The sequence below is a fragment of the Falco peregrinus genome, chromosome 4 (assembly GCF_023634155.1).
Source record: "Falco peregrinus isolate bFalPer1 chromosome 4, bFalPer1.pri, whole genome shotgun sequence".
Lineage (NCBI taxonomy): Eukaryota > Metazoa > Chordata > Aves > Falconiformes > Falconidae > Falco > Falco peregrinus.
In genome coordinates, this window is record NC_073724.1 from 58,757,151 (window position 1) to 58,784,326 (window position 27,176).

The 27,176-nt window shown below is 48.2% G+C and overlaps 2 protein-coding genes and 1 long non-coding RNA gene across 7 annotated transcripts in view; 1 reads left to right on the forward strand and 2 right to left on the reverse strand.

Annotated features, from left to right (window-relative positions):
- Positions 1-217: 217 nt before the first annotated feature.
- Positions 218-8,066, reverse strand: ING1 (inhibitor of growth family member 1). Of its 3 annotated transcripts, XM_055802801.1 has the most exons (3): positions 7,551-8,066; positions 6,628-7,320; positions 218-1,848 (listed from the first exon to the last, which is right to left on the reverse strand). In XM_055802801.1, the coding sequence occupies exons 2-3, from the start codon at positions 6,767-6,769 to the stop codon at positions 1,145-1,147; spliced, it is 846 nt and encodes a 281-aa protein (XP_055658776.1). In that variant the 5' UTR covers positions 6,770-7,320; positions 7,551-8,066; the 3' UTR covers positions 218-1,144. The 3 variants fall into 3 exon arrangements, with proteins under 3 accessions (XP_055658776.1, XP_005228691.1, XP_013151793.1); XM_005228634.4 differs by lacking the exon at positions 7,551-8,066 and having other exon boundaries at positions 6,628-7,491; XM_013296339.3 differs by lacking the exons at positions 6,628-7,320; positions 7,551-8,066 and adding an exon at positions 5,030-5,956.
- A 5,900-nt stretch (positions 8,067-13,966) lies between these two features.
- Positions 13,967-16,080, reverse strand: LOC129784351 (uncharacterized). The gene is made up of 2 exons (XR_008747004.1): positions 15,930-16,080; positions 13,967-15,382 (listed from the first exon to the last, which is right to left on the reverse strand). It is a non-coding gene; the product is annotated as an uncharacterized LOC129784351 (long non-coding RNA).
- A 78-nt stretch (positions 16,081-16,158) lies between these two features.
- CARS2 (cysteinyl-tRNA synthetase 2, mitochondrial) overlaps positions 16,159-27,176 on the forward strand; it is a 37,658-nt gene continuing 26,640 nt past the window's right edge. Inside the window, exons 1-6 of one of the 3 annotated variants that reach the window (XM_055802800.1) lie at positions 16,159-16,435; positions 16,531-16,581; positions 20,603-20,720; positions 23,404-23,475; positions 24,093-24,198; positions 24,933-25,016. In XM_055802800.1, the coding sequence (XP_055658775.1) occupies positions 16,233-16,435; positions 16,531-16,581; positions 20,603-20,720; positions 23,404-23,475; positions 24,093-24,198; positions 24,933-25,016 (634 nt within the window). In that variant the 5' untranslated portion in view covers positions 16,159-16,232. The remainder of the gene's footprint in view (positions 16,436-16,530; positions 16,582-20,602; positions 20,721-23,403; positions 23,476-24,092; positions 24,199-24,932; positions 25,017-27,176) is intronic. The other 2 variants (XM_055802799.1, XM_055802798.1) reach the window with 2 other exon arrangements.

The window sequence follows — 27,176 nt, forward strand, 5'->3', positions numbered from 1 at the left end:
GAGTAGATTTGGAAGGAAAGTTAAATGCTATTTTGGCTCTCCTACGACCTTGCTGGCCACACGGTCTATGAAGATTCATTATCAGAACTGTAATTTGGTTACCACTACAACAGTTTCAGGCTTCCTAGAGGCAGCTTGTGGGAGCTGCCAAGGTTAAAGACAATTTTTTTTTTTTAAGCTATATGAATGATCATTAAACATGATTGCTAAAGCAGCAAACTGTCAAAGTTGTTTCATTTATTTCTTAACATCACAGCTGTACAATTTTCATACATACAGCAGGAAATGCACATTGGTTACACAATGGCATTTGGCTGCATTTCCAAGTATAATACAGTAAGTGCAACTACACTTAAAAATGTACATTTATACAACTTAAACAAATTAAGGATTGCTACACTACTATCTGTGACAGTATAAAGCTTCATTTACGTTAAGTCTCATTACTAAACCACCTCCTGGTTAAATATAAAACATACTCAATCATTTTAAAATGGCCCTTGTGGTACTTGGCCAGCATATAAAATATTTGTTGTGTAAAATTTAACCATTAACTTTTTTTTTTTTAAAAATAATCTTCTGAGCCTATTTAAACATTTGCTATTGAACTGTTATACTGACACTTTGTAGCAGGAACCAAATTTTACCCTCTTTTTGTTTGTTCTTGCATTGCTTATCACAGAAAGAAGTTACATTTGTAATGTACTGCGGCTTTATTCAGATACAACCAGATGGCTAAACTATTTAACAATTTTGCTCAAAAGGTAAATAACATTTTTCATTAAAGAAAACAAAGTTACATTTCAGAGATATTTGTCATCAAAATTTTAATGGGTAGAGTGCTACCAGCACTGAAAATAAAAGGAGAAAAAAAGTATTAATTTATCTTTTAAGACCATCCAAATGTTCAAACTCTTACAACTTTACTTTTGGAATACATTGGTCCACAGACCACATTCTTGTTACAGTTTACCAAATGAAAAACAAAATTGTTTATTGCCGTCCCTGTAACAGGAATGGTTCAGTTTTAAACCTCCTTTAAAAATATACATTTTACAATCCTTTCACCTCAACAAAGGTGACACTGACAATAAATACAATGGTTTGGTGGTTTCAGTTTTCTTCACTATGAAAAGTCTGCAAACTACCTGTTGTAAGCCCTTTCTTTTTTAGACTTCTCCAATGCCTTGTCCATAGTTTTCTCGTTTTCTCCTCTACATTTGGGGCAGTACCATTTGCCCTTTGGCTTATGATTGAGTCCCACACAGGAAAAGTGAAACCACTCAATGGGGCACTCATCATTATCACATCCTATCATTTCTCCATAGGAGACTTGGTTGCACAAGCAGTATGTTGGCTCGTTAGGGTCAATAGGAAGGTCTGGGGGAGATGCTTCCCTCTCTGCTTTAGCCTTGGACCGTTTTTTCTTCTTAGATGTTTTTGCTTTCTTCTCCTTCGGTGTTCCTGAGGTGATGTCATCGTGATCGTGATTATTTGAAGCATTTTCTCGATTCTCATTATTCCTTTGCCGCCTCGATCTCTTATTGTTGGGCTTTTCAGCCTGTGCAATTGTCTCATTCTTTGACTTATCTTGGCTGGCTTTCCCACTGTTTCCAGTGGTATCATTAGTCTCTTGACAAGTCTCAAACAGTTCCACGTGGCTGTCCACTTGCCTTGTTCTGTTCTCAACGAGCTCCACCATCTGACTGACTATTTGGATCTTCTCATCCCCCAGTTCCTGACTCCGAATCAAGGCTCTCTGTATGCAGTGCAACATTCTTCTCTTCTGCACAGCATCTGTCTCTCGTTTAAATTTTTCATAGTAATCATCCAGGTCCTTCAGAATCTCTGCAAGGAAGAAATAAAAACTATAAATATTTTCAACAGGGAGAATGTTGAAACAAAGCCTTCCCGTATTTTTCCTTCCACACAGCAACACCCTTTTGTAACGCACAAAGCTGACCAATGACAGATTCTCCAGAGCTGATATCTGACAAGTGGCTCATGAATCCAGTGGATTACTTTTGTTCCAGCCGGTCGTGCAGGAATAGAATGCAAATGCTGATTTAAAAAAAAAAAGTGGCTAAATATAATTTGATGCATGTTGACAATTCTTCCCTTTAAACTTCACAGTAATTAAAAAGAACTATCTAACTAAACAAATACACACATACTCCCCCATCAAAAGTTTCAGACTTAATTGTAAAATTAGAGGGGAAATTAATAGATTGTTTTCCTGGACATTTTCTGTATAACAACATTAATGTTTTCAGTAAATGACAGAGTGGGAGAAAAAGAGTGGGAGAGAAAGCAGGCACAAACCAGTGTAGAAATCAGATGCTGAGTTATTTAATAATCACTATATCATACTTGACAGCTAGTGCAGAAGAACTCCAAACACATGGGGCTGGACCCTAAGCTATGGCAATTTCATCCAGCACTCCTGCGTTACTTTTGTTGAAAATGTGAGGCCACTGAAATTCCTAGGACTGCAGAATCAGGATTACAATATCCAAGATGTCTAGATGATTTCCTCTATACACTTCCTATAAAAAACCCTGTTGCTTACTTTTTAAAACACAGAAATATAATCTTCATTAAATATTCACTGCTGAGAATGAGATGAAAAAGTTGGAAAGTAACATTAAAGATTATATACAACTGGGGCAGCTAGAGCTTCCAATTTAAAATGCTAACACTGAAAATATGTTAGACCTTGAATCGCACCTCAAGGACTGTTCCAACAGTTTATAAGGGAGAACAGTGCAGAAAAGTGTTTAAAGAATGGTTCTAGATATCTATTTTTAAACACTGTTTTGAGTTTCACTATGATACTCAAATCCACTCAAACATACAGGACAGTTAGCATTTTGCATACTAAGTCCTCAAAAACATGCAGTGTGTTTTTCCTGCATCTCCTTTCTTCTCTGATTTTCCCTTTCTCCCAGAATGTTAGAACATTCTGCCTTGGAGGAACAAAATATAATGAGATCTAAAATCTAAGCTCAATTCACCTAAGAGAAACCAGGATCTCTTATACTTTTTTTTTTTTTTTTTAAATAAGTGAATACAATACATATACAACTAACAGTTATCCTATGATTTAGGTTTTGTCTTGCCTGGGCAGATTTGTTGAAGACACATGCTCCTAATTTCTAGTGAAGACATGGAAAAATTATGCAAGTTTTACTGTAGTTTTTAGAGCTGCAGCCTACACTTCTCATATCGGTTAAGCATGATCTGTCAGCTGGTACTGCAATATAACCTATCTGACCAAAATTAGTATTTCAATGTGTTATTGACTATGTTAAGCAAATGCCCTTTTTTCTAACTACAAAAATAAAACCCCAAAACAAAACACACACAAACCACCACCACCACAAAACCTCCGAACATACAGAAGTTTAAGCATTCAGGAAGGCTAAACCGCCTTAATTTTTTATTATTATTTATTATTTTTTTAATTAATAAAAGTATTAATTATTTTCAATGGTTGAAATGCAGAAGTTTTACGTTCTAAGCTTTGGCACTTGACCGATATCATAATCTGAATCTGAATCTTTCACTAAGAATACTCTCTCTCAATATCACAAAATAATTAACGACTTAAGTTAGACATTACGAAAACTTCAGTTCTAGTATCTCATATATACATTAACCCTACAGCACCACACCACCTCCCCAAACAGCTGGAACATGCAGGGGAAGCAGTCGGCTGCAACGGTCTTGAATTCTGCAAAGCCCTGCCGAGCGCGTCCTCGGGCGCTGCCACCCCAGTGTGCGACACCGTGCGCGAACGTGCCTTTGCACCACCGCCCGCAGGCGGACCGGGCTGCGGAGCAGCGGCGACGCGCTCGCTATTCGAGCGGCGAGCCAGCTAACAAGCAGCAGCGTGACAGCCGCCTGGTACGGCTCGGAGGGGGCTGCACCGCCGCCCCCGCACCAGCGTGCTCCGCTCAAGTCGCCGGCCCTAAGGGGGCTGCGTTTATAGCAGTTCCAGACAACTGCTCTCCCCTGGCGAGCTGTAACAGAAAGACAGAAAAGCATAGTTTTGCGCGATGTGCGTGTTACAAAACTGTTCGCCAGCGGTGAATGCGCAGCCCCAACGCCACCGAAACGACAAAAAAAAAAAAACCCCAAACCCAATTAAAAACCAAGGTGCCGTGCGTTGTGAAAGCTTTATTCGCGGCACAGTCCCGTAGCCCTGGGGGCTGGCACCGCCGTCACGGGTGCATGCCCACGACGCCCGGGAGCCCCCTCCCGCCCTGCCGCCAGGGCGGCCAGCATCGGACGGCCGAGGCTCCCCGGGGAGGAAGACGGAGGCAGCGACCAGCAGGGCCACCAGCCACCCCACGACGTCCGCACTCCGTCGCCGCCTCCCGGCCGGCTGGGCGATACCCGCCTGGGCCGCCGCCTCCTCCGCCGCTGGACACCGGCGAAATGAGGGAGTTCCGCCGGCCGGGGGCGGGCCCGGGCCCCTCCCCGCCCCTCTGCGGCGCCACCCGTGGGCCTCCCCCGCCCCCACCGCCGAGCCGGGCTGGCCCCGCCCCGGCAGCTCCGCCCCGCGCCTGGCCCGGCAGCACGCGTGCTCCGCGGCCCGGGGGGGGCGGGCGGGGAGAGCACCGGGTGCCGCCGCGCCCGGGCCCCCACGGTTCTAACGCAACGCGGCCCCCGCCGGCCGGCTGAGCGGGAAGTGGCCCCGTCCCGCCGGGTTGGGAGGCCGCCTTCTCCTAGCAACCAGCGCGGCGGCCACGCCCCGGAAGTGACGCAGCAGCTATTGTTCTCCGGCAGGAAACCGGCGGCATCCCCCCGGTTCGCAGCGTAACAGCGCAGCCAGAGGAAGTGGGGGAGGAGGGGCGCGGGAGCCAGCGGCGGCACCCAGGCGGGGAGGGGCGGCTGCCCGCCCATCCTCGCACCTATCAGAGCTACTGCCGGGGACAGCCCGCCCCGGCTGGCCCGCTGTTCCCAATCGGAACCAGAAAGAACCAGAAAAATATATATAAAAATATTAAATTAAAAAAAAAACAACCAACTGCAGCGGGCAGAGCGAGCTTGCGCCCGCCCCCTTCGGCACCATCGCGCCATTCACGAGCAAGAGGAGGCGGGAGGAGCGGCGCCCCCAGTCCCGAAAACACGTCAGTCACACTCCGGACGCCCAAGGTTGGCCTGCCCGCTGCTGCCGCCCCAGCCAATGGGAGCCCGCAGGCCGGGGCAGGCCGAGATATTCAAATCAACCCCACAGAAAAGTTGCTTCTGGAAACGTCATGAGGAGGCGGGGAAAAAGGCGGAACGGTCCGGCCCCACGACCAATAGGCGGGAGGAGGCGGGCCGCGGCCGACCCGTGGGGAGGCTTCCCCCCTATCAGCGGCGCCGGAGGCGGGGCCAGCCGCGCTATGCTAACGAGGAGCATTGATAAAAGCCGCAACGCCGCCGAGTCCCCGGCAAAGCGCGGAGGTGCCCGCTGGCCGTTGTGATGCGTGCCCGGAGCGCGCGAGAGGCGCGCTGCCCGCCCTGTCTTCCCCGCCCGCGCCCCCCGCGGCAGCCACTGTCTCCCGAGGAAGTTTCCCCCGGTCCCTTCCCCTGGGCTCCCCGGCGGGCCGCCCGAGCAGCGGCTGGGGGAATGGCGGGGCTCGCTGCCCACCTCCCCTAAGGCCACATGCACGGGGGCGCGGGGCGGCGCGCACGCCGAGGGAGAGGGGGTCCTCCCCGCCCGGCACCCCGGCTGTCACCGCTGCCGGCGGCACCGAATAAAGCCCTCCCCTCCCCCCTTCCCGAGCGGACACAAGCAAGCAAGTGACAAAGCTGCCCCGACCCCGCACAAACTGGCCTCCTCTTCCCTCCGCCCGTGGGGCACGGGGACGGCGTGCCCCGAGTACCGGCGGCACGGGGAGGGGAGAGGAGCGGGAGGGAGGGACGGAGGGGGCACTTCAGCCTTCAGCACAACCGTAAACCCGACCGTATCCTCCCCCCCCCCGCCTCCGCCAGTCCTGTCCTCCCCGCCCCACGGAGCGGGGCTGGTTTACGGGGTGAAATGAAACCCACCGAGAAGGGAGCGAGGAAAGCACACCCTGCCCCCCCTCTCGCCAACCCCCCCCCCCTCCACCCTCCCTCCTTCCCTCCCTCCCTCACTAGCTGCCTCTCTCCCCTACTACAGCCATAATGAATACTGTACATTCCTAAATGTTGTGCTGTAATCTCTCCCTCTCTGTCCACCCAGCACTTTCTTCCGTACCCTGAAACCCTTCCACCTCAGCCCCATGGCCGGGGACGGCCCCCCTTTGTGCACCGCACACCCCACTTCCCTGCCCCCGCCTTCTTGGCCAGCAATTTACACAGAAAAGCAGAGTCCTTGCTTAATAAGAGAAGCTGGAGACCTTTTGTTCCGCCCCATGACAAGAGCTAACGCTGCAGATCAGCCCCTCTCTCTCCTCGGATCTCTCCTCCCGGCTTTCTCCCTCCTTTCACCTCCCAAAAATAAAACTACCATCCCTGTGGGGTGCAGAGGGGCAAACGGAGCCGAGGCTCAGCTCTGAAGAAAAGAAAGGGAAAGACACCCTCCCCCCCCCCCCCCCGAGCCCCATACCACACACACGGACACGGACACACACATATATAGAAAGCACTTACCTTGATATTTGGCGTCAATTTCCCTCATCAAGGAGACATTTCTCTGCAGATCGAAGGGCATAGACTCGATGGAGTCCAGATAATCCTCCACATAGTTCACTAGGTGAAGCTGGTCTCCGTTTGCAGGACTCAACATTTTCATCCGGCAGAGAAAAAAAAAAAAAAATCCTTCCCCACACCTCTCTCTCCCTGTCTGTGAAAGCAAGTGCTGCTCCCTCCAAAGACGGTAACCCCGATGAAGGGCTCACTCCCTGCCCACCTCTCTCTGTAGCTCCCCCAAAAAACCGAGAGAAGCTACATCTGACTCCTCTTGTGTGAAACAGAGGGAGAGAGAGACACACACACCCTCCGCTAGTCCCCTACAGCCAGCAGCAGCTGATTGAATGGCTGTCGTTGTGGGTAATTCACGAAGGAGGTGGTAGGAACAATCAGAGGGATTTGTGTGTGTGTGAAGGGGGGGGGGGGGGGGGGGGAGGAGAAAGGAGGGGGGCTTAAACCAGCTCCTCCGAAACAATCTGGAAACAAAATGTGCTCTGCAAAGTGTCTGTCAGAAGCAGCGGCAGCCCCTCTGCATGCGCCAGCGCCGCTCTGCTCCGCTTCTCCGCCGCTCCCCCTTCCCCGCTCTCACCGCCGCCGCCGTCGCCGCCGCTCCCCGGTGATATTAACGCAGCCTCCTCGCTCCTATACGCCGCACTTGATCCAACGTGGAAAACCCAAATACCAGTTTCAAACACTTGGGAAACATTCAGCCCCGCCACGCACGGCGCATGCGCACCCCTCCCAGCGCTGTATACACACACACTCTCTCTCACACACACTGGCACACTCACCGCGCACACACACACTCTCCCCCTCCCCCTCCCGGAACCGCGGCGGGGCGAGCGCTCCTCTGCATATTCATCGTCCCTCCTCCCCTTACTCACGTTTGGGGAGGGGAGGCGGCAGGGATGCGGTCCTAGCGAGGGGTGGGCGGCTCGGTGCCGGCGTAGGCGTGGGGACGAAGCCCCCGCGGCCGGGCGGCGGCGGGGAGGGAGGGAGGGAGGGAGGGAGGCGGGGGGGGAAGGCGGAGGCTCCGGTGAAGTTGCGCGGCCGCTGCGGAGAGAGCGGCCCGCGGGGAGGCTGAGGGGAGAGTGGCGGCCGGCGGGCTGCCGGCGCCTGCGAGCGGGGCAAGTTGGATGCTTTTGCGGCAGGGCACGGACTTTGGAGGAGTCTCTCGCCTTCTGCGAACTGGTGGCGGAGGCCGCGCTCGCCCCAGAAAGGAGCGGCTCCGAGGGCTTTCCTAGGAGGGACAGGGAGGAGAGGGGCACTGAGAACCATGCGACGCCACGGCAGTGCCTGCGCCGCCACCCCGCTTCGGGGGCCAGCGCTGCACCCGGCGCGCCGCCGGACGCTGAGCAGAAACGCTACCTCCCTCCTCAGCGGGCAACGGCATCAATCATCCCCTCAGCGGTTGACACCTGCCCCAGCCAATCACCTCTTCTCTCGCTTTCCGCCCCGCAGCGCCCTCGGCCAATCCTCGCCGGGAGGGCGGGCGCCGCTGTGACAACGCCGCCCGGGATACCGGTCGCGGCAGAAGGGGCGGTAACGGGCGGGGGGAGGGGAGGGGAGGGGGCGGGCGCGCGCGTGCGCGCTCCCCGCGGCGCGAGGAGAAAATGGAGCCGTTGCTAAACGGCTCTCGACTACGTTTCCCAGCGGCCCCCGGGTGGCGGCGCATGCGCGCGGGCCCCCTCCCCCGCGCGGCGGTGAGGGAAGGGTGAGCGGCGCGGCCGGAGCTGGGCGCTTGGCGTTGCGTTAGCGGAGGAGCCCGGCGGCGGCTGAGTGCCTCCGGGGAGGAGGAGAAGGGGCGCCGTGTGCAGCCCTGTGCCACTCGAGCTCTCCCCCCCGGGCTGGCCCGGGGGCCGCCAGGAAGCACCCCGCTGCCGGTCGCCTTTCCCGCGGCCGGGGCTCGCCGGGGGCGGCCTGCCTTTGTTCCCTCAAGTTGCTGCCGTGGCCGGTCGTAACCCGCAGCGGGCCGGCCGGCAGCGCGCCGGTCTGGGAGGCGCGGGGAGGTCAGACCCCGCCCCGGGCTCATCCGAGCCCCCCGGGGCTGCCGGGTCCGACCGCTTCACCCCCGCCGGGGCGGCAGCAGGCACGCCTCGCGGGGCGAGGGGCGGTGGCAGGGCCGGGGGACCCTCCTCTGCCCGCCCCGCTTCCCCGCCCCGGGGAGCACAGGGGCTGCGGTCCCCGGCGCCGCGCTCAGCCGGCGGGAGGCGGGCCGGGCTTGAAGGGCGGTGCTGGGGGGCGGTGGCGGCGGCCCAGTCCCGCCCGCGGGGCCGCGCAGGGCGGGCTGCGGCCGCCGGGGCAAAGCGGCGTTGCCCGAGCGCGGGGCGTACCCGGCCCCTCGCTGGGGAGAAGCGCTCGCCTGTACCCGGCGCTTCTGCTCGGGCTGTGCCCGGAGCCTCGGGCACCCAGCTCCGCCAGGGTCGGCGGTGTCGGGCGGGGAAGGCGGGCCTGGAAAACCTACCTCGCCCGCAGCGAAGCAAACCAACGCAAGCTTTCTGCCTCAGTTGTCTTTTTAAAAAACAAAAACAAAAACGTCACCGGCAATCCCCTAATTTAGGGGAGACTGACTCATCATTCCTAAACGCTCAGACCTGCTGGTACAGTCGCTGTTTATTAAGGCGGTGATGTTCTGCTGCTCGTAGGGAGCAGGGGGAGCGACGGCCTGACTAAGGACCTCAGCATCTTAACCCCCTTTGAGTATTTCTGCTACTGTCATCAGCTTGGTGTGTGAACGCCCAGAGTGGGGTTTTCAGGGGAGTGCAGACAACTCTTTACCAATCCCTCCAGTATCCAGTGGGAGCCAGCCTCTGAAATGCTTCTGAGGAGCGGAGATGATACCATAGACTAAACCTATTTTGAACTGACCCTGCTCCACCGCTTCAGGCAGGTTTCAGAAGGCACTTGCTCATTTTTCTGAAGATACCTGTAAGTTCTGTTCTTTTCTTCCCCTCATTTTCCGTTTCCATGAGTTGCTGTACATGCCGATGTAAACCTCGAAAACCTGAGATCTTATGTATGTAAATTATGGTGAGTACTACAACATCCAGGCAGAGCTCCAAGCCAGTGTTTCTCGAGCTGTGCACTCTGGTTTACAGTGGCATCGAGAACGACTTGTGCAATGGCAGTGCTAGCCTGGGAACACCTATTCTAAATTTTTGGCACCACCTGGGTAGTTATAGCCTGTTTCACTCTTGCCTTGAAGAAGCTGAGCCACTGTCTGCAATTGAAGGTAGTTAGTCCCCTGGCTAGTATAAGAACCCAAGCTATTAATTATGACTCAGTAGAGGCAAGACATCTGAAAAGAATTCAAATGAGTTCCAGAAAGTCATTCTTGCAAAAATGTTAACCACCGTTCTAGACACACAGTAGTAATTACACATACTAATAAGAAATCGGTTTGTAAAAGTACCTGCTAATTCACTAAACAAGAATTTCTGTCCCTCAAAAAGAAAGGTACCACTTTCAAGTGTAGTTGTGGCCTGATAGGCTTCTGTGATTTGCTCAAAAGTATTGTTAGGCTTGGATGCACTGAGGACAGAGAGCTTGGTATCGTCTGCCTCTTAAAAGTGCTGTCTACTAGATCTTCCTCTGTTAGCCTCTCATGTTGCCAGAAGAGTGACTGAAAAACAAACATCACAGGACATTGCACAAGTCCTAGGGAAAGAATGGGACTGAGCTCACCTGAGAATGCATTGGGTATATGCTCTGAAGGTCCCCTTTCACCGTTCTCAGAGATTCTCAGTGCTTTGTGTAGTGCTGTAATCAAATATACTTGTACCCAGAAATACCTATTTTCTGCACCCCCTCTAGGCAGCATGTCAGCCATCATTTTGGAAAGCTGCAGGAGGGGTGTGTGTGTGTGCAGAAATCAGGTATACATGCACATCTCCAGGTTGGAAAGTTTTGGAATATTTGAAGGTAATGCCCATTGCCCATCTCTCCTTTTCTTCCTCATCTGCTTTCTTTTTATTTTGGCCTCCTGCCTCTCAACTGCAGTAGGAGAGAGATGGGAGATTCTGAATGGAGTTTCAGTTCTTTTTTTTACATATCAGGGGCCCATTTCTTACTCACTTGTGGAGCGCTCACAAGTAGAAGCATGGGGAATGACTGTCATTTATCAAAATTATCAAATTATCAAAACAAGAAAGCAAGCTGTGGGCTCCATTTTCTTCTCTTTACAGGAGGACAGATTCTAACTCTTCTCCTTCTGTTCCCATGCCCCTTTGTTCTGATTACAGTACATCTTTCCTGTTTAGAAACCCAAATCTCTGGGGTTTTCAAAAGTTCCTTGAAGCTGTTACCTTATTAAAGATCTAAATTCCCAGCAATGGGAATCAAGGGAACCTATAACCAGATCAACAACTTACACAACTACTGTGTAACATACATATTATGTATACATCTATAATATTATATAAAATTATTTCATATAACATATACATATTCTAGTTATCCCAGCTCATCAGCATAAAGTTCAAAATTCTTAATATGAGCAGCATAAAATCCCAAACCTCCAAATATGTTCCACAAATGCAGACGCTGAATATGTATGAGGATAGTTGGTACAAGGAATTTTGGCTACCTCCTTTCTCTTTCTCTGCCTTGGTTCAGTACTGCTGTATGAAATACTATGTAATCACTTCAGCTGTGTGTCTATTAGAAAAGACAGTGTCTTCTGATCATTAGTCGTTACACTTTATAGGTACAGACGAATCAGATTACTTACTCCTCCTAAGGAGCTGCTGTTTCTGCACGACTTAATAACTTAATCCTTCCCTTCTACAGTTACATATGGTGGGTTTTTTTTTTTAACAGAACAGCAAGAGGTTAACATGCAAGATGAGCAGAGCTGAGGTTTGCAAGTACGGAGACCAGCAGACAAGTCCTATTTCACACTTTCATGCAATATGCACTGTCTGTGCAGTAGACAGTGTATACTATTTACAGATATTTGGGCCAGAAAGTTACCTGTTGATATTGGCAATTATGTGGGATTAATGGCTTCTAAAATCTGGAAAACAGATCTAGCTGAGTTTATCCTTTTTCTGTTTCCCATAAAGGCTCAAGAACTTTCCAAACACTTACCTAACATAGGCCTGCCATTCTAAACTTCTTATCTTTTTTTTTTTTTTAAAAAGTCAGGTCCTACTTAAGAAAACATCTGTTTCACTGGATACAGCTCCTCATCTGTCCCTCAGCTTGCCCTGAGCCTGTTGCACTCCCTGCCTCTTTACACACCTGTTTTCTGGCTGCTGCCATCCCTTTTCTTGCACCAGCTGCACCTAGTGAGCTTAAACAGCACTGGCATTATAGGTGATCGAAAAATTCTGACTGGAACTAGTAACTGTGCATTGCAGTACAGGGCCAAGGCAGAAGTACATCTGAGTTGTTCCAGCATGCATATCAAAGGGAGCTTATTCCATGGGCTGCACGTTCCCACAGTGAGTTCAAGAGAGACACCTCAACAGTTGGTAACCACTGACAAAGACACTGATCTGAGCCCTGACTGAATTGATACCGACCCTCAGGCTCGTTTCTGTAGACTGCAGTGCATACATAAACACTTCTGATGAAAAACAGGCAGCATTTGTTAGAGCAGCTGATGGGCAGGTTGTTTGAACAATAGTAGATGGTGTTGAAAACACAGGGTCCAGTCTATGAGGCTTTTGATAAGAGCGGGAAAGTTTATTTTGTTCTTCATGTCCACCAATTAAATTTCTTTTGCAGTTTTATTTCATTTCCCCAGAATCACACTTTTAGAATAGGTATCTCAACGTGATTTCTCTTTCAGAAAACATACTCCTTATTTTGTGATTATTTGGGAGAATGGCCACTCAACATTTACAGTATTTCTGACTCAAGCATTTGTGATAAGCTTGAGACAATTTTTATCCTCCTTTTAAAAATTAAACGAGATTCTTAGACAAGCTGATAAGCACCTAGGTTTTGTAAAAGTCAAAATGTGTCTGTTATTGCAGACCACTATGGAGTGCCAAGAGAAAGTCAGTCCCCTGTGGTGGATTTAGCTCATCTTCGCTTTTGGTTTGTAGTTTGTCCTTACAACACTTTTTCCTCCCTTATTTTCTCAGGGTCAGCTTCCTTGTCAGGTTCCTGAACTAGAATCTGACAAGAAGAGCCACAGATACTGGAAACGTGCTTTTGATAACACAACAAATGCAGCCTTCCTGCTCTGTCAACAATTCTAAGATGGTGTGGTTTAATTCTTTAGAAGAAAAATGCAACACCTTTAATAATAAGGGGAAAGCTGTAAAACCTTACAAAGCATGTATCTCTTAATAATAAAGAGGAAGGAAAAAATGAATTTTTAGCTTAACTTTCATTTATTTACTTACAAAACATGCTCTGGGATTTGCCCATTGATCTTACTTCTGGGGACATATCTTTTAAGTAGTCCTGGGACTGGAAGCTGGAAAATACAGGAGGAGCCAGGTGAGCCAGAGCCCCCAGAGACCTTCCCTGCCCACCACAAAGGTGTTTCAGAGCCTCTGGGGTGAGCACACACAGCTGTGCTTCTACCAGATTTTCTCTTTGGATCAAGCCCAGCCCGGAAAGAGTGCCTTCTTGCACATGCAGATAAAGGGACAGAAAATACATAAATCCATTCTAGGGCGTTCAGGAGTCACCTCTTTGCCTTAGTAAGCTCCAGTTTTTCTTTAAAAAAGAAGCAAGTTTTAGCCTTAACGGCTCCTAAGAAAAAGTGAGAAGATGGCCTGACAATATCAAATACATGGGTGTCCCCTTGAAACAAGTTTACCTGAAGCTCAGGCAGACACACCTCAGTGGGATTCTGACTGAGATGTACCACTCTGCAGACTGCATCTCCTGCTAGCCATTCAGCAGAAAATAAAGAAGTAGCAGGATTACAGCAGGCTCAGGCCGAGCATTGATCAGGTGTACCAGCTGCTGGCAACCTTTGAAGGCATCTTCTACTCCAGGTGGAAGAAAGATGAATCTTGTGATGGAGGCAGAAAATCCTTTGCCGCTATTCTGCCTCTCTGGTAGATGACTATTGTCTCATTCCACATGTCTCAGGCCAGGAATAAGTATATCAGGAAGGCAGGTATTTATAGGTGTCAGGAGAGGTGTGCCCACAGCCACAGACCAATTGTTTCTGAGAATGTTGGTATTTTTTAAATAATGAATTTATGCTTCTAATCCATCAGGATTAGTATTGCTTTTCTTTTGAGATTATATTTTTTTACAGTACTTGTAGAATACCTTCCACCATTCCATTGAATTTCTTCTACTGCATAAAAAAAAAAATCTCAAGTGTGAATGATGTTAACTGTTTTTTTCAGGCATTAAGGAATTCCTTTCCTACCTTCAGAAAATCATGTTTTATAGTAGGACATAGAGGTTTCTGGACTAAATCCTAAAAGCTAGTCTCGATAGCACAGGCACTAAGCCTTCTGAAACCACTAGGGAAAGAAAAAGGTCTTACATTCTTCTGATCTGTTGGCAGTTTCATCCATGATAGCTAAACCTGGAATTAAGGCTAAAAAACATCCATTGTTACTTGGCATTGATTTGGACTCTGTCAAAGTGCTCGGCATTGTACAGAACAAAGGAGACAACAGAGTTAATGACAACTCTTAACAGGGTATGTGTTGAATGGCAAAGACATCAAGACCGTCTCACTATGGAAACTGAAATAATTGGTTTGTGACGCTTCCTGAGAAATATAGGAAGCAAACATTTACAGAGGTTATTGGACGGTATCTTCAGTTTTATCCTAGCTAGTCTCAAATTAGCAAGCCCATTAAACAGGTTTCTTGTCTAACCAAAAAGTTATGACTGTTAAATGAAAAATATTGTTGAAAGTGCGTATTAAGAAAAAAAAAAAAGGCTTTGTATCAGATACTCTCTAAAATGAAGCAAGATGTAGATGGGCATCTATTGTTACATAAAAGCAATTATTTAAAATGATCATATTACATATGAGAAAAATCTATCAAACCTGTCCCTGGCAGACAGAAGAGGAAACAATGCAAGGACTTCTGTGAGGCAGCTCACCACAGGCAGACCTGTTCCCTGCAGCATCCAGTCACGCTGCGATCACTCAGTATCACCTTCCTCCCAAAGGCCAACAAGATCCTTTAGCAGGTGAGTAACACAGTGGTCTGGGAGACCTGAAAAGGCTCTCCTCTGAACAGCCTGCGTAGAGGCTTGTATGGAGGAGGACAGTCAGGGCAGACAGCACGCGCTGGAACCAATGGTTCGCTCTCTCTTCTCATACAAGAGCAAGGGTGGCTGCAACTGGAGCTAAAGGGCTTCAACTTCAACACAGGCCAAGAGGATGCTTCCTAAAAATGGCAGCACACCTGTGGTACTCCTTGCCAAAGGCTGGAGTTGATGTGTATTCACAGAGGCCAGGGAAATTAACGGTAGAGGGAAGGTAAAAAAACTGGGGGGCGGGGAGGGGAGTGGGGAGAACTCCAAAGCATTCAGCTGAGGATGTCATCTGGTCTGAAGCTGGGAAGCTGGGAGACACTAGCTGGGAAAATATTATATATGCTTATAGAGTTCTCACATGTTTCCTTGGTACCCGCTGGCAGTTACTTTTGGAAACAAGACGCTAGTTAAAGAAGACTGTTGGCACCATTACGCCTGTTCCATTATACTGCTATTCACTCTAGTTTCCCAAGTGGATCAAGGCACTGCAGCCAGCTAAGCTCCGTTTCCTCGGTACGCTCTGAAAGAAAGAAAGAAAGAAAAAGAAATCCACAACGAGATGAGAGAATCATCACCAGAAAACACACACCCTTCGCTTGTCCTGACTCCGGGAAGGAAGCGGCCCTTCCTTGGCATCAGCCGGCTAAAGCCCAGGGTACCGCACCGAGCGCCGGCCGCAGGTCACTCAGTTTTGAGACCACCCAGGCCGGGCAGGGCTTCACAGGGGCGCGCGGGGCAAGGGAGGCGCGGGAGAGGTTTTTGAGACTGCGATGTATTAAGCCCAGCCTAGGAATGTCACACCACGCATTTCTCCCAGGAGCTAACAGGCTGCCCGCCGCTCCCCGCGCTGATAGGCGGCGTACAACGGATTCGTCCCCCGCGTTTGACCGGATCGACTCGACACGGCTGCGTTAAACCTCCGCTCGCAGCCCGCAAACGCCGCGCCACAACCCACCGCGCTGCCGCCGCGCCGCAGCACCGGGCTGGGTACGCGCTCTTCGGCCGGATCCAAGCGGGGGGTGCGCCGCCCGGCCCCGGCCCCGGGCTCCCCAGCCCGCCCGACTCACCGAGGTCCGCGCCGAGGAACGCTGGGCCGGGCCGGGCCGGGCGGGGGGCGGCCGCAGAGGTGACCCCGCGGCCCGGCGAGAGGCGGTGGCGGCCCGGCCGCGCCCCCTGCCCGCCGGCCCCGCCTCTTCCTGCCGCTCGGGCTGTAGCTACCCCGCTCGCACGCTGTCAGCCGGCACAGGCGGCGCGGCTGTCGCGGTGACAGGCGCGGCGGGTTGTGCCCGCTCACCTCGCCCCTCCCCGCGGGGAGGCGGAGCCCCCGTGTCCCCCGCCCGCGGCCCGGGGCTGTGGCCGTGGCCATAGCCATGCTACGCGGCGCGGTGGCGGCGGGCCGGCGGTGCGGCCCCGGCCCCGGGACGGGCAAGGCGGGCGCGCCGCGGCGTTACAGCGCGGCGGAGCGGCGGCGGTGGGTGCCGCCGGCGGGGCGGGACAGCGGGATCGTGGCTTACAACAGCCGGAGCCGGAGCAAGGAGCCGCTCGTGCTGGGCACGGAAGGAGTGGCGACCTGGTAGCGCCCCGCAGCGGGCGGGCGGGCGGGCGGGGGGAGCGGGCGGCGGGGGCCGGGCTGGCCGTGACGGGTGCCTTTGCCTCCCCTCTCCGCAGGTACAGCTGCGGGCCGACGGTGTACGACCGCGCACACCTCGGGCACGCCAGGTGAGTCCGTCCCGAGTCACGGTCGGGGGGCGCTTGCGCGTGTCGCGTCCTGCGTGGGCCCGGCGGCGGTGCGGGGCGTCCGGCTGCGGCGGCAGCCCGTGTCCCGGCTGGTGGCGGGCCCCGCTGCGGGGGCGCTGGCGCTTCGCCTCCGGCCCCATGCGAGGGGGGAAACCCGTGCTGGTTATATATGTATATATGCTTATTTAATATTTTTTTTTTTTTGTCTCGGCCTCAGGAAGGGGCTGTCGGTGCAGCTCGCACCACACAGCGACAAAACGGGGGGATGGGAAGCATTAGGAACGTGGGCTTTTCGGCTTGGTAGGGTGAGCTGTGCCAGGTCACAGACCCAGGGGGCTTGGGGTCCAGGGGCAGGGCCACCTCTCTGTGCAAAAGCGTAGTTTTCCTCGGATGTGATTTGGACGCCGTGTCGGCACCAAGGAAAAGCCATTCAGTGCTGAGCATTAAAAAGATGCTTTTAAGGTTAACAGCCAGGTTAACGCATCTGTTCTTAAATCTGCAAAAGGCTGGGTAGCTTGAAGGCCTTTTTGCATAGTAACTCTGCAGTGGCTTACTGTGTTTAAATAAACCCCAGAACAGCACAGCATTTTTTCTGTAGGTCATTAGGATAATTACAATAATAAACCAGCTTCATTGTAAGTAACTTTGGAAAAGTGCTTTGGGTGCAGCCGGTGGTGTCAGGATGACGTGCCGGAGGCGAAGGTGCAGGGCGGCTGCAGCAGCTCCTCGCTCCTCATTCTTAAAAGAACAAGGAGCATTGGGCTCCCTGGAAGAGCAGGGGGCTTCCTCAGGTGATGCTGTCTGTGTGAATTTCACAGCTTCTGGTCCTGTTTCCATTCAGAAACTTGTGATGAGTTTTGCTCAATGCTGAGCTGTCACAGTGCTGCACAACTGCTCCTTCTTTCTGTAAGAGGGAAGTTTTAAAATACCAGTCATGTAAAAACTGTTGTTGGCAGCCTCTCCTTAAACGCTGCTATACTGTTGTGTGCATGTAGTGGTGTCCTCCTTGCTTTTGTCCAGTCATAGCAGAAAACTAAGCTAGCTTTTTACTGGTGATTTAAAAATCAAAAAATCTGTATTTTGAGTTTTTTTGTTTGTACTTAGTACCCTTAGGGGAACTTTAAAAAAAGAAGGTTAAATACACAATTACTGTATTTAAATCTACAGTTGTTGTAATACAGAGTATGTTACAGTTTACCTTGAAATAAATACAATTTCAAGTCATTACTTGAGAACATCTGTATAAAAAGATGGTAATAAATTCCTCGGGTTTGTCACTCATTTGAGGTTCTCTAGTATGGTAGAGCCTATCTTCCCTGACGTGTAACAGAAGAGGGAATTGCAGATGTGCACCTGTCCGAAGTGGTGTAGTGGATCTAGAACGCAATGTTTGTAGAGGTGAAGAATTTTGTCTCTTGGTCTCGCAGCTCTCTGTGGCTTTTGGATGTCTGCTTTTGTCAGTGGATCTCTGTGTTCTGCCTTTAGGCTCTTTTGATCAAAGGAGGGAATAGGAAGGCCTTGCTTGCTCTGCCTGTTCTCTTACCCGTCTCTTCTTATCCCATGTCTAAACCAGCAATTTCAAGCTTTCCTGATGTGGAGAGGTTTGCCATACGTCTGTGCTACCTGGGTTTAACCTCTTCACTTACTGATTTAAGAAAGCATAGTTAGGGCTGAATATTGCCTTTGGAGTGGTGTATTGTGCAGATAAGTAGCCTTGTTTATACTCTTTCTGCTGCCTCTTTAGCACCTTCACGTGTTGTTCCGCTGAAGACCTTCCTCTCTCTTTTCTGATCAGTTAAACCCTCCAGTGTGTGAGGAGTTGGCTGTTCCTTCCCAGTGTCTGTAGTCTTGCACATGTAAGTGTTGGCAAGCTGTTGCTCACCCAATTTGTTCAGGATGGTGGAGTGCTCTTGATTTTATATATTATTATTTTTTTAACTTGTGGTGGGTATTTTTTTTTTTTTTTTTAACCCCAGTAGCTACGTCCAACTATAGAGCTTTGGTAGGTGCAGCTGAAATGCATGCTGCTGATGGAGATGCGCTCGGAAAAAGCATGAAGTCAGGTGGAGTGGTGGCTGTTGTTACCATGCCACTCTTGTAAAATACCATTATTTTGTTGTACTCTTGCAATATAGTATCACTAGAATTCCTTTTTCCCCTCCTTCTCTCATTTGCCTTGCGGCAAACATGGCAGGTAATAATGCAGAAATGAACTTGAGATTCTTGAGAGGAATTTGAAAATAGTAGCATTATTATTTTTCTCCCCTCCTCCTTCCCCTCTACAAAGATTATTTTTTTTTTTTTATTTCTCTAAATAATCCAACTTTCTGTAGTATGTTGTGCTTCCAGTCTTCAAAACAGGTGCTCTGTATGCCTCAATACAACAACCAAACCTCATCCTACATAGAAAATAAAAATCAGACTGGTAGATAATGCCATCTTTTTCCCCTCAGTTCTGAGGCTGGTCTTGATCGTGCCAGTATGAGCTGCAGCCTAGTTGGCATCCAGGTTCCTGGCTCAATGCTTGGAAATAAGAGTAAAACCAGGCAAGAAAGATTTCATTCAGTCTCCTGTGCCTGTTCTGCCACCCCTCTGATTTTGACTGCCTTTTTTTTTTTCTTTTCAGTCCTGAGGTGGTAAGGACCCTGCTTTCTGAGGTGTCAGGAGATGTGCTCTGGCTCTTGCAGTGTTTCTTCCATCAATTCAGTTGGAAGATTAGAGGAAAAGAAGCAGTGTGAAATTTGTGTCTGCTCTGGGAACTACGACTGCAGGGCTGTTGAATCTAATATCAAGCTTTTGATGCTGCCATTGTTGCTCTGAACGGGGTCCAAAGACAAATGTAATATTCTTATGGTATCATGTCACCACATTAGATGAACCGTACTCCCGGTGAGCTGGTATTCATTAAAAACTATCTCCCTGGCAGCAAGGCTTTCAAAAAGCCTTTTTCAACATGGGTGTAGTGTGAGCAACAACAAAAAGTGTTTTTCTTCATTAAGATACTACACATCCATAAATCTTAACCTTAATGCCACCTGGTCCTGCAGCTAAGGGGAAGGATGCAAATCCGTTTCCAGTATCTGCTTACACATCTTTGCTCTGACAGCCACAGGAGTTGCAGCTCATGGAGGTGAAGTGGAAGCCTGTAGGTCTGCGGGTCTCCTTTTGGGCTCTGTTTTCTCCAAAGCCAGCAAAGGCAGAGGATTCTTATCACCTTACAGGACAGACCTGGAGCTCTAGTCACCTTCTAATATCTCATCTAATGATTGAGTTTTACTCAGTCAGAGTGTGTTTTGAGACTTACAAATGGGGAGTCGGCAAGCAGAAGGGGCTGCCACAGCCCTGTACAGCTTGTGGGTATGCCAGTCTATCAGCATTAAATACTATGTTTTGTGACAAAGAGCCTGAATAATCTTGAGAATTTATTCTTAAGCGTAGATAAAAGAAAATAACCCACAGAGCAGCTCTCCTTTGCTATCAGAAAAGATCTGTGGTGGTGTATGAATGAAATAGTTTATCAGTGGCTGGTAGCTGTAGTTACTCAGCCCTAAGAAAAGTTCATTTGAACCCTGTTTTATTTCTCCCTCTTCTTCTGCCCTGTGGCTTTTGAAAACCTGTTAGAATATATGAAGCCTGAGGGATGTAGTTCAAGAATATCTGATCTGTGTGTCTTCATCCCTTTGAGAGGGTCTCCTGGCTCGCTTGTAGCTTCCAACACACTTTGGTGCTTGAATAAAGAGATGCAACAAAAGAAAACTCAGACAATTGATGTAATGTGTCACTAATGCCAGAAGAGGGTAGGCCAGTTCAAGGGATATTTGCTTGCCTTTTGTGCAGGTGTTAACTGGTTCTGGAAAAGCACTTTATGCACTGAAGACCTTTTCATTGCAAGTGTTGGGAGTATTTAGATTGTCCCTGTGCCTGTTAGTGCTGTTGGTTCTTTTAAAGTTTATTCTTACTACTGGATGTTTAAAAGATCACTTTTTTTTTTTTTCTTTTCCAGCTCCTATGTTAGGTTTGATATAATTCGAAGGATAATGACTAGGTTCTTTGGAATTGAAGTTATCATGGTGATGGGGATCACAGACATAGATGACAAGATAATAAAAAGAGCCAATGAGGTAGGTGTTTGCTGCAGTCTCTGACCCAAACTTTTGGTATTTTCTACAGCTACTTACATAGGAAAGTTAATCTAGGTTTGTTTTTGTTTGGTTGGTTTGTTGTTGAGTTTTGTCTGTTTTAGTAAGTATTATTAAATGTTTAATAAGTATTAATAAATGTGGAGATTTCTGGTCCCTGGCATGGCTGTAGTGGGGCCAGGAGCCTGGGAGGCTGGGCATCAGGAGCCATGTGGAGGTAAAGGGGCGCAGAGCTGTGTGAGGGTGACAGGCAGGGCGGGCTGTGTTACAGCACCCATGGCTGGGGTCCTCCTGCCTGCGAGGCCAGCGGCGAACAAAAAGCCAGGGTGAATCCGCAGCAGAGTGAAGGGTGTCTTATCCCAAAAGCATCCCAGAACTTAGCAACCAGGAGGCTTCTGGCTGAGTTCTGGAGAAGCCTTGTGGGCTGTCGAGATGTGGCCTTGCTACCCGCAAGGCCGAGGGCGGTTCCTGAAAGGTGCCGAGCACCATCTAGCTGCAACATCAGCGCCGTGGAAAGCTTTGTCAGTCTCGTTTGAGTTTGTCACCTAGGTGAAAGTTGACATTGAGTGTAGGGGTAAAGTGGTGAAACTGGGGCTGTAAGTGGTTCTCAGTTGCATTTTAATCGGACCTTTTTAACCAGCTGAGCTTGGTGAGTGATTATTCCAATTATTTTCTTTTTTTCTTTCTTTTTAATTTAAATGCTTTTTGGACCCCGAAATGCTAAGAATGTTTTCTGTGGCTTATTCTACATTTTGAATTTTTTTTTTTTTTGTTTTTAGAAGCTGTAACTTATGTCTGCTGGATCATAAATGAATGTGTTGGATCAAATTGCAGTTGCAAGCTTTAAGCTAGTTTCTTGGAGCCAGAGAATTTGATGGCTGTCACTTTTTTATTTAATCTTTAAGTAAACAGTTACTACTACAGTTAAATATAGGGTACTGCATTCAAACAAATAGAAGCACGCTGCTCCTGTAGAAATGCCTGTGTGGTCTTCTAGTCCATTTACTTGCAGTTTGCTAAGGCAGTAGGCTATCTTAAAAAATTGTAACCCCCAGGCATTATAAGTCCGTCTGTGAATTTTAGAATTTTTCCTTATTGTCAGAACATTACGGAGATTATGTTTGAGGAGGCGGAAATGACACAATGTTTTAAAGAATTTGTGTTCATTATCTGTATCCTTTGGTCTTACAAAGTAATCTTTCCATGGCTTTTTAGTCTCTTTCATGCCTGCTCTGCTCTGTACACTTTGTTTGGGCGGCCAAGGCCTCTACCTCAGTAGCTTGGTTTTGTTGGGACCTCTGTACCTGAAGTGTTACAGTGGTAGGATCAATGTGCCTAAGCTTGTTCTCCACCCTCTAGTGGGTTTCATCTAGAGAAAACCTGGAAGTTGTGTATCTAGTCTATGATGAGCATGCTGCCTGCCCTCAGTGGTCCTTTGAGAGAGAGAGAGAGAGAGAGAGATGAGTGTCTGTGTGTGTTGAACATCCATCTCAACAGGAGGAATTTCCCCACCTTCCTCCTATAAGCACCTTTGTGTTTCTGTTGATGGAAAAAGCAGCTGAGCTGTCTGGGGAGATGAGTGCAGTTGCTAGGGTCTGGAAGAGCACTCTTTCTGGTCTGTAGGCAGGAGTATGCCTTCATTTCTCAGTGCTGAGCATCTTCCTCATTTCATTGCTGGATGAGCATCTAGTCTGTCTTCACCAGAACTCCTGCCTTGTCCAGGAGCTTGTCCAAATAGTGGTACCCACCAGCACTCCAAAAATCAGATCCCTTAAAGATGTTCCAGTAATGAATTGGAGGTGTTGAAACTGGATTTATTTTGCTAATGATTCAGTTACCTGCAAACTGGAGAGACTGAGTATGTTGTGTACTCCTCAGAGAAGATGTAAAAGCTCACGTTTGAAACACTTTGATATCATGGTTTTGCTTGCTAGGGCAGGTTTTGCTGTCATACATCTTTCAAGCTCTGACGGCTTCTGAATATTTGAGAACAAGTATCTTGCCACATGCAAGTTGTCTCTTTCCTTTTGGGCTGCTCTTTCTTGTTAGCTCTGTGAGCATCCCTGTTCCTGTCCATTGCCCCGTGAACGAGAAATATGGAGAAGGTGCCTGAGAAGCGCCACACTTGATGAAGCGTGGGACTGAATTTCAGTTCATTTCCCCTGATTGTACAGAGATCTACAAATAACTGTGATCAGCTGCAATAGCTTATTTTTCTTAATCACTGAAAATTAATACCTTGTCTCATCCTGCAAGTGTCTGATCTGTCTTCCTGACATTTAGGTGGTATCTGTGTCCCCTGCCAGTAAGTTAAATGAATTTCATGTCCTGTGCACTGTAGTCTATCTTGTCTCTGGAAATGGAAGACCCTCTCAAGAGGAAAATAATGAGAGAAGGAAGGAGTTTATTTTAATCTTGGGTTGCTTTCTCTTAAAAGATGGGTATTAATATTTTGGTAATTCAGAAGTGTAAATGATATACTACTTTAAAGTTATTTATAGCTTATATCTCCTCCACATCAATGTTAGATTAATAAGCCTTTCTGATTCTTTACCTTGGGGGCTTTGTAAGTCTTCCAATTAGCTACTAACTGTCTGATAGAAGATTGCAATATTTTATATTATTACTTTGATTTATGATTTACTAATCTGCTTCTCTCTTTCAGATGAATATATCGCCATTAGCTCTTGCTCGTATTTATGAAGATGACTTCAAACAAGATATGGCTGCCTTAAAGGTACAGATATTCAAGCTTCCAAATTTAAGAGTATTTTAAAGTAATGTATTTTGGCAAGGAATCTGATTTTGACAGGATGATCTGAAAAAATAAATTGCTTGTGTGTTGAAGCATTGCCTGGAAACTGAGTACTGATGTACTTTTTTGTTCTTCTGGAAAGATACTGCACACCTTTTGAGTAAGGAAATGGAGGGAGAAGAAAACCATAGCTTTAGAACAGGGGTCCTCAAACTATGGCTCCCCAGGGTCCTCAGTCCGGCCCCCAGTATTTACAGAAGCCCCTGCCCACCCACCCCCCACCCCCACCCCCCACCCCCCGCCGGGGGTTGGTGGGGAAACCAAGCAGCCACAGATGACTGCCTGCCACTGCATCCGCGCGCCGGCCCCCTGGTTAAAAAGTTTGAGGACCCCTGGTTTAGAATGAACAAGTTTAACTTCCTTTTTTTTGTGTATTATCTTAAATTCTGCCTATGAACTTTTTATGATACTTGCAATTTATTTGTTTTTAAAGATAAAATTGAGGAGAATGTTCTTTACAGTTGGTTTCTTAGGGTGAAAGAACTTGTAAGCAGTGTGTTTCATGCAGGTAACGAGATGTTACTCTTTCTTTGTTTAAGGTCCTTCCTCCTACAGTATATATGAGAGTGACTGACAATATTCCTCATATAATTTCCTTTATAAAAAAAATAATTGCTTGCGGACAAGCTTACGCAACCTCGCAAGGTGAGACTTCTAGTAAGGCAACTCCTTGTTCAGCACATGTACAGGAAATTGGCGCTCTTAATAATCCTGTTTTGTGATCAAATGAGATACCCTGTGCCAGGCTTTCCTTCTGTTGATTAACAGACAGGGTGTGAGCAACTCGTTTGTGATGACATGGGTGGGCAGAACAACTATTACTCAATTTCTATGTTAGATGTAGCTTTTATTTAATATAATAGTTTACTGTAATGAACTGCCATCTAAGCTGCTGTGGGGAAGTCCTAGCCTGGCTTCTACAAGGGAGCTGGGGGAACCTCTTAGCTCTAAGCAGGAGGTGGGTATCTCCTATGTGCTGTAAAAGATGTGCTTGTGAGGCACAATATGTGGATTTTTATTTTTTTTTTAAGCAGAGGTGGTGGTGCTAGAAGGATTTGAGTGCATTATAACTGGAGTAGCAGCAGGCTGCACTGCTGCTGGAGGGGATTGCTGATTGTGCTTGGGCAGGGGAGAACCTGAGGAGACCTCCAGAATGCAAAGTTATCCTGTATGCAGAATGAGTAAATGTGCTGAAGTCAGTGAAAAGCTGGTCACATGGAAACTTCTGCTACTACTTTTGCAGTATTTCTGAATTTCTAAATCTGAAATTAAAATGGGAATTGAAAGGGCATTTTGTTTTGCTTTCAGGAAAATGTTGTCTCCTCATCATGAGTGTGCCCCATCTTTGCTATAAAACTAAACTTTTCTTTTTCTGCTAGGCAATGTTTATTTTGATGTTAAGTCTTTGGGAAAAAGATACGGAGTGTTAACTACTATTTGTCCTGATACCCAGGATGAAGCAGGTAAGTTCACAGCACCAACTTGTTTGTATTAATGTATTGTTTGAAGTCCTGATATATCTCTGTGTAAACTTTCATTCAACAGTCTGAAACAGTTTTCTAACCTCTTGTGTATAGCCAACACTTCGGTTAATTAAGATTGCATTGCTTCTGTAATTATCAAGGCACTTGCTGTTACCAGTGCAAGAGGAGATGTGGCGATCTCTTTTCATACTTGGTTCCCTCTACACCTTTGTTCTGGTACCTTAGAACAATTAGGAATCTTAATCAATTTTATTTATATACTTGGGAGTGGTACATATAAACTTCATAGTGAGGTGGTGGTCTCAGCCATTGCACTAGCCAGCAGTGAGATAGTTAAAGGTAAATGCAGGGAAACTTCAGCTACTGTGTTATTGTTTGGGCAGTTGCACTCCTCGGTTGTGTGCTAACTGGATGAATTTGCTTCTTTCATTACTTCCCACCAGACTACCGCTAAGCAGCCTGTTTGTGTGAGTGAGCAATCTCTTGATAGGCTGTGCTAGAGCATGCCTGTACCCTGGGCTGTGTGTTTTTTTGCTGCACTTACCTAGTTGCTGAGCAGGATTGCTGAGCCTCTTTGTAGCTTCTGTTGAGTTGAGTCTGATCTGGTCTCTGTGGTGGAGAATTTGACGTGGGTCTCCTGCATCCTTTTGCATGCTGAAGTTCAGTATTTCTTCATTGAAAAAAATCTGTTTGCAATTACTGAAAATGCCTGGCAGGCTGATGCTCGGGTGGATTGCAGCCAGAAACTTCTCACAGCTGCACTTCAGCATTACAACTCACAGAGGGAATGTGTTTTGTCTACAGTTATTTAGAGGCAGTTACCGACTGCAAAGGCAGCCAGCAGCCCCCCTGGGCTGCACTGGGAAGAGCATTGCCAGCAGGTCAAGGGAGGTGATCCTTCTTTGCTCAGCACTGGTGAGATTCCTGGAATGCTGGGTCCAGTGCTGGGCTCCCCAGTACAAGAGAGACATGGGCATACTGGAGAGAGCCCAGCAGAGGGCTACAAATACGATGGAGGTACTGGAGCATCTCTTTATGAGGAAAGGCTGAGAAAGCTGGGACTGCTCAGCCTGGAGAAGAGGAAGCTCAGGGGCATTTTACCCATGTGTACAAATACCTGGGGGCGGGTTAAAGAAGATGGAGCCAGGATTTTCTCGGGGTGCTTGGTGATGGGACAAGAGGCAATAAGCACAACCTGAAGCACAGGAAATTCCACCTTTTTTACTCTGAGGGTGATTAACAGAAGAACACGTTGCTCAGAGAGGCTTTGAAGTCTCCATCCTTGGAGAGATTCAAAACCTGACTGGACACCATCCTGGGCAGCCTGCTGTAGCTGTGTGTTCTGATCAAGGATTGGGCTGGACAATCTCCATATGTGCCTTCAAGCATCAACCATGACTGATTACGTATTTTACTCTGTTGCCCCTCAAGTCACTTACAATTAAATTTACTGTTATTTCTAAAGACTGTTGTTTTGCTTATAACCGTGAAGGTGAGGAGTGCGCTTTTTTTGTAGCAATATGCTCAAAAAAAGGCAGAAGAGGCATGGAATCAGCCAGAGATTTGCAAACTAGCGAAAGAGCCAAGATGAAGGTTCATTGGGTAAAAGTAGGGTTATATTTCTGTCCCTTTATTTCTTATCAAGTTTGAATGATGAAGCAGGTGTAATGGATTTTTGTAATCTGCTAGTCTTAATATTGCATGATGTTCTGAATAAAACCTCTGTATAATATCAATAAAGTACAAGTGGAATGGCTCAAGAAAAATGACCACCTAACAGATCTCCAAAAATAGCTGTGAATCATCATTAAGATGTGTTGATACTGGAATGCTCCAGGGATTGGTTCAGACCCAGTGATACACTGTGGTTTTGTTAGAGATCTGAAATAAGTAGAGAAAAAAGTAGATCGAGTATCAGCTGCTGATGAAACGGGTGAGTCATGTTAAATAAGGGAACTTAAAACAGCGCAAATAGCTTGCCAAGCTGGAGCCTGTCAAGCCAAATAGGTATTTTGTTCTGCATAGGTCAAATGCGAGGTTATGTATTTGTCAGCAAAAAAATATGGAGTCCAGAACCCTGTTCTGTAGCTCCTGCCAGGTAGTGGTTTGTATCTGACCGGGGGTTACAAGCCAGCAGAG